The sequence below is a fragment of the Citrus clementina genome, unplaced genomic scaffold (assembly GCF_000493195.1).
Source record: "Citrus clementina cultivar Clemenules unplaced genomic scaffold, Citrus_clementina_v1.0 scaffold_8, whole genome shotgun sequence".
Taxonomy (NCBI): Eukaryota; Viridiplantae; Streptophyta; class Magnoliopsida; order Sapindales; family Rutaceae; genus Citrus; species Citrus x clementina.
The window spans coordinates 9,163,208-9,169,490 of record NW_006262022.1 but is presented as its reverse complement, the minus strand read 5'-3'; the positions used below and the strand labels follow the sequence as shown (position 1 = coordinate 9,169,490).

The window sequence follows — 6,283 nt, the reverse complement described above, 5'->3', positions numbered from 1 at the left end:
ATTCTTTGGCTTAGTAGAGTTAAATTTTTTCTTATCTATTCGATTGTATTGGATTTCAAGTTCATCTTCAATTAACCTTCGCAGCAAGCAAGGCTGGACCAGCTACATGAGCCAGCAATGTTTCAATGAAAGAATAATACATGAAACTTGCCAATAACAAACAGTGATAAGAATCGAGAAATGAACTTTGACAGACATTTTCTACATGGTGACAAATAATTAAAGAATGCTTAAGCGAAAGCGAAAGATAATTATCATTGAGAAATTCATCAGTGAATCACACCCAGGACAAGTTTTTAGCGTGCATGGTTGCAGCAGAAGTAAATTTGGGATTGATTTAATCAAACACATGAATGCTGGTTGAATGAAACTCTATCCCGATTTTTAAGTCTAGTTATACTAGTTATACTGATAATGCGCTGAGCATTATTTATTTTTAAACCATGCCAAATTACCAGGCTAATATAGATTATTTGTAACAAGAAAGGCTCCGGTTCAAATCCACTCTCCTTAGACTGTTCAAAAACTTCAAAAGCTTCACTTAACCTCTTCTCAGATCCCTACCAATTAGGCAAAGTACAGAAAATATGCGGTGTAGCTAGGCTTGCAATTCTTCGCTGCCATTGTACAAAACACCTCAACCGGTTCATCATCCTCTTCAGCCTCACTGTAGTGCACTGAGAGATTGCTGATGAAGAACATGACCAAAACGCTAAATTATATATTTCTCTGTTCACCACTTCTAGGACATTAGGAAAAGTTTTATTTTCACCTAAATAATGTCTAATAAGGTATCTGATGTTGTGCATTAACATCATCCTTAATAAAGGACTCAAAATTGTCTGACAATAAGATCACTTTATGTAAACTCGTTAGTTTATATGTACTAAGAAACTCAAGCACCCACTTGCAGCATTACACAGAGAAACCAAAAACGTAAAATAATTTTTTATTTAAAAAAGAAAGAAAGAAAGATTCAATTTAAATATAAACATATCAACGTCTTATTTTATAAAAGTGAATTTCATTAAACAGTTGAACTACTGAAGAAAAAGCTTTTACTTGCCAAGAAAGAAATAGGCCATTAACTTAGGGTTGGAGAGAACTGCCTTTGCTCCACAGTCTTTTGAGTTCTAATAACGACCGAATCTGTATCTCTCCATTAACTATTTTAATGCGTTTTTTTCTCAATTCCCACTTCACTCAGGAAAAAGAATTACATAATCACCAGCTCTTAACAAAATCTCCTTGAAATTCTAAAAATATACTCTTCTTCTTCGTAATTCTTTCCGATTGAAACCCAATGAAAACAACTTGCAACATTCTTTCATTTTAGCGCTTCTCATTCTTTATTCTTTGAATCTTCAAAATCTTGCAACTTTTCAAAACCCTCCTTAAACAAACAATCAAAATGCACAAATTGGACGCATACAGTAACAAACTCGAGTTAGGAAGACAAAGTTTATTATCAAGAGAAGATGTGGTAGGTTTGCTGGTGGTGTAGATTCTTGTTCTTCTGAGCCGCTTTTGTAATGCACACAGTCTACTGTTCGGGGACAGAAGGTGCATTTTTTGCAGCTAAGCCATGGATGATTCCTTTGGTTTATCTTTTGATTATATTCTGCCAGGATTAATATACAGTAAAGAAGTTTTAAGTTTGAAGAAAATAAACAAAAATGCATTCGCTTTCTACAGGACCTGAGGATTGTCTATGAGCAGAGCAAGAGTAGAAGTTCCTGCTACGTCGAAGGTGGATAGATGCTTGTTATTTCCTCTGGCGTAGGCTGCCTGAAGATGATTATCTCCCCTGATCATTGAACAATCTTCAGTTTTCAAGCCATTCTTGTAAAATTGATGTGCAATTTAAAGCTAATAAATCCCATCTCAGCTTTCATCATCATTCTTGCCAAAGTTTCACAGGCCATTCAATTTTCATTATTTTTATTTGGAAGAAAGCTCGTAGGAACCGCCTTTTTGAAGTCATATATTCTTGTAGCATCTACATTGAACCATCTGGAAAAATTATCTATTGTGCATATTAGTTTCCGCTACTCGCATTTGTAGTTGAAACAATGCTGCACTTTTAAATTACAATAAATCACAACTGGTCCATGAAGATACAAAACACTTCATGAGGAGAGGTTGTTTCACCTCCTGTTCTATCATTCAGCTGAAATACTACAAAATTGAAAAGGTCTCTACTTAAAAGTTTTAACACATTCTTGCAGGCTGCAACTCTGTTAAAGAACTCTTCCTTCCTTTCCAAATTGTTTGGATGGCAAAGATGTCTAATGAAAATAACCGAGAACTTGGCCACCCACATTCCGCCTCAGGGCCTCTTCATGGTCCAAAACACCATCCGGAGTTGTTATCACAACATAGCCCCACTGCATTGCAAGATCAGAATGAAAAGCACACAAAATAAGTTCCAAATATTGTCATTTATTGCTTTTTTTTTTTGTGGGTGAAAAATGTTGGATTCATAAACATACATACTACACAACCATTCCTGCCAGTGAAACCCCACTTACTTCAAATGGGCAAGCATATATAAAAGGACTTAAAAGAGATTTGAACAAACCTGTCTAGTTGGAAGAGCATGCACCGTGTACCCTTCAATTTCCCTTGCCTTGACATCCTGCCTATAAGTGAGACCTCGACAATCATTTACCCTGCCTAGTAGTTCAACTTTGATCTTGCCCACCCTATGTGGGTCATACAACTGAAAATCCTTGATGTATCCTTTAAATTTATTAAAAATAAAAGAAAAGAGAAAAAAAGGTCAAGTTCAGAAAAAAAAAAAAAAAACTGCACACTGCATCTAGAATAAACAATAGCCAGTAAACTTCAAAGATATGTGTACATTTTGTAGCCTCTATTGCAAAATAATTAAAGAACAGAATGAAACTCTTTACAAATAAACATTGAAGAAGGTCTAGAAATGATAAGTTTCTGTCTAGATGGTCCTATTTTATTTGTTTCATATGAATAGATCTAGCAGATAAAGAAATCAAAACATCTCATAAGCAGCTTAAACAAACACTTACTGGTTAGAAATTATTAGGAACAGCAGTTTTACCACGAACCATATCCATTCAGCAAACACCATAAGAAAACAATAAACAAACCTAGGTACCTCATCCTTGACAAATGTATTTGCAAAATTGCAATCAATTAGTCAGAAGGACCAGCAAATGACTTCCAAATACATGAAGGTTAATCCAAAGGAGTTGCTCTGAAATCTATATGGCATGATCCAGAACATGAATAGAAGCATTTATAAAATGAAGGCAGGCAACTTGTTCAGTCCAAAATTCACGTTCATCAACAACCTTCCGTATACAATCAGGGTGCAAGCTTAAACCAGGAAAGTATGCTGCATTTCACACACATTTTCATTAATATTCTGCAGCAATTCAGACGCACATTTTTTATCGTAGAGAATTTCATGAAGCAACCCTACCTCCTTTTCTTTCCCTTAAATTTATTAACCAATGGCAGAGTGTTTTCAGTCAAAATTTAAGGTGTTGCATGCTATGCATGCTCGTGAAAGTAAATATGGTAGATATGTATGTGATGAGCCAATGATGTTAACATGAGCATAATAAAAGAGTGAAAATAGCATTTCTTAACTAAGAGTCAGATTCAATTTGTATATTTAAATAAATTTTGTTCTTAGATTCAAATAATATAACCCAAGGCCTCGTGGACGAAAATGTATAGAAATTCGATTTGATTATTTTACTTAAACGTTTGCATGCAGGTATTATCATCCCCTAAAAAGAATAAGGGATGAGAAAATAGTCGAAAACCAAAGAGACCAAATCGTGCTAATGAATACAATGTATTGCTTTATCACATCCATGAACCTGCTTCAAATCTCTCTGTCCTCTGTAGCCACCTCATGGCACTCCAAAACAAGGTAAAAGGAAAAAATAGTCAAACTAAGTATGTGGTTAACTTTCTCCATTTATAGTTTTATACAAAAGTCTACACACTTATGTTTCAACCTTCTTTATAGATTCCCAACTTAGAAACTTATTATGGAACAACTCAATCACCTATTATTCTTTTCCATTCAAGACCATACATCCAACAAATATTCATTTTAGAACATAACCATAAACTGAAACAAAAACAAACCTGCATGACTATATTTTCTACCATCTAAACATTACCCGTGGATAATGATGCAAACAGTAGAGAGAAATAAAATGAACCCGCTAACAAGTACCATCAGGTCTACCTTTTTTACCTAGAAAAAGTAACTTTTAAGTAGAAATCTGTATAAAATTACTTTAGAAAAAAAAATATTCAAAAGAGTAAGGAATGGAGTTTGAGAGGTCTTAAAAATCCCATAATCTCACAAAATGAAGTAAAAAAATGAAAAAGACGAAGGTGAGGGGTGAAGGTTACCTCGATATTTCATGATATTAAGAAAAGAAGACATGACAGTAGAGATTGGCTGCAACTCAACAGTAGCTTTGCCCCTCCTCTCTGCATTCACTATTGCTCTCAAAGCATCATTTAATATCCTCCTCCCCATCACCGTCTGCACTGCAAATAGCAACACCGCAAGGCTTTCACGCCCGTCTCAGGTAAAGGGTTTTCGACAAAGGAAAGCCAGTTCTTCTGATATTTATACCAAATTGCAGCCTACACTGCACACTTCGGGTTCGGTTTGATTTACTCGGAAAACCAAATAAACCCAAAACAATGAATCATTTTTCTTCTGGGCAACCTGGATTTTTGGGGATTTCACTTTAATTTTGACTTCTTTTTTTTCTCATTTTCATCACATACATAACACTAGGAAAAAAAAAACAATAATATCAAGTCCTATTATATCAGGTAGCTTAAAAAATCATAAACACTTCTCAAACACCTAGTCGTACAATTACAGCACAGCAAATCAATTTAACTTAAAACACATAAAGATTAAAAATTTATAAATAAATTCATATGTTCTAAAATTCTCAACAACAATTTCATAACTGACAAGCAAAAGATGTTACATGAAAGTCAGAATATTGGCAGCAGCAAACCTTCAACGATGGCGGCAGCGACGGATTCTAGGGTTTGTGACAATCTGATCAATTAGCATAAAATCAGCTCAATTCATGAAATAAATCAACACAAAGACCTCAAATTTCACAATATGAATTTGAAATAAAATGAAAAAAGAAACTAAAACAGAGATAACCTTCACGAGGAATGGCGGAGGGCGACGGTGACACAGCGGCAGCGGCAGCAGCAGCAGTGGTGGCTCCGGCGACGGGCAATGGCTGGCTATACTAAAGCCATATTAGTTTCGCTCTAGGGTTTCTATTCTATTCGAAATGGAAACGATTGCTATTTTATTTTTATTTTATTTTCAATTTTGGGTTATTTTCATCCAACACCCAAAAGAATCAACACTTGCCAGTTTGCCACATCACTCCCATGTAAAACAACAATGTGCGAATTACACGCATTCCTTCCGTTAGGACGGACAAATCACAAAAAGAGTAAAATGAACATTAAACTTTAATTTGGACTAAAAAATACGCAATTAAACAAAAAAATCAATACTAACAAAGTAAACTTAATTGTTTACGTATTCAGAAAATCAGACCCATTCGAAATATAATAAAGAAATTCAAACAGGCACGTGTTCTTTACAAAACATAGAATCTAAATCTAAAATAGAATTATAAAAAAAAACATTTTATTTTTTCTTGAGAAAACAAAATGAAAAAAAAAGTAATAAAGTAAATACTAAAGCATTTTTTTTTGAAAAAAGGCATCTTTTAGTTTTTTTCTTCTAGAGAAACAAAAGGTAAAATCTATATTAATTAATTTAAGAAGATATAAAAATTGAAAATAAAACAAAATAGACCGTTAATTTAGGCTTAGAGAGAATAGTCATGGCGCGCAAAATAGACCGTTAATTTTTTTTGAAAAAAGGCATCTCTCCTCGCTTCTTCTTTTTTTCTCAATTCAATACTTGATTCAAAAAAATCTCATTAAAATAAAATTGAAAAATCAATTGGAGCACCCCCCCCACCCCCCCAAATTTTCTTACAATAAGCTCATTTCACTCAGAAAATCAAAGATTTACGTTTACATACTTAACATAATCTTTCTCAACTCTCTACTCAATTTTAGTCTGAGAAATATTTCTATCTGTCTTCTCTTTATTCTTTCCGATAGAATCCCAAAAAAAACGATTTTTTTGCATCGTTCAATCATTTTAAGGCTTCAAGAGAAAAGGTTTTTTGAAGGGGGAAAAAAAAACAGAGAG

General features: G+C 34.0%; 1 protein-coding gene across 6 annotated transcripts; it reads right to left on the bottom strand.

Annotated features, from left to right (window-relative positions):
• Positions 1 to 1,957: 1,957 nt before the first annotated feature.
• Positions 1,958 to 5,415, bottom strand: LOC18033939 (40S ribosomal protein S15a-5). Of its 6 annotated transcripts, none has more exons than XM_024179407.1 (5): positions 5,204 to 5,415; positions 5,046 to 5,089; positions 4,417 to 4,809; positions 2,582 to 2,742; positions 1,958 to 2,387 (listed from the first exon to the last, which is right to left on the bottom strand). In XM_024179407.1, exons 3-5 carry the CDS (start codon positions 4,544 to 4,546, stop codon positions 2,289 to 2,291), a joined length of 390 nt encoding a protein of 129 aa, XP_024035175.1. In that variant the 5' UTR covers positions 4,547 to 4,809; positions 5,046 to 5,089; positions 5,204 to 5,415; the 3' UTR covers positions 1,958 to 2,288. The 6 variants fall into 6 exon arrangements, with proteins under 6 accessions (XP_024035175.1, XP_024035174.1, XP_024035177.1 ...); XM_024179406.1 differs by having other exon boundaries at positions 5,016 to 5,089; positions 5,204 to 5,366; XM_024179409.1 differs by having other exon boundaries at positions 4,417 to 4,557; positions 5,016 to 5,089; positions 5,204 to 5,366.
• Positions 5,416 to 6,283: the final 868 nt, after the last annotated feature.

Bases quoted from the DNA above. Each gene is read 5' to 3' on its own strand.
- LOC18033939 (XM_024179407.1), bottom strand. From the start codon at position 4,546: ATGGGGAGGAGGATATTAAATGATGCTTTGAGAGCAATAGTGAATGCA. The intron at 2,743-4,416 runs GTAACCTTCACC...ATAAATTTAAAG, and splicing joins TAATATCATGAAATATCGAG to GATACATCAAGGATTTTCAG. The intron at 2,388-2,581 runs GTTTGTTCAAAT...CTTGCAATGCAG, and splicing joins ATGCTCTTCCAACTAGACAG to TGGGGCTATGTTGTGATAAC.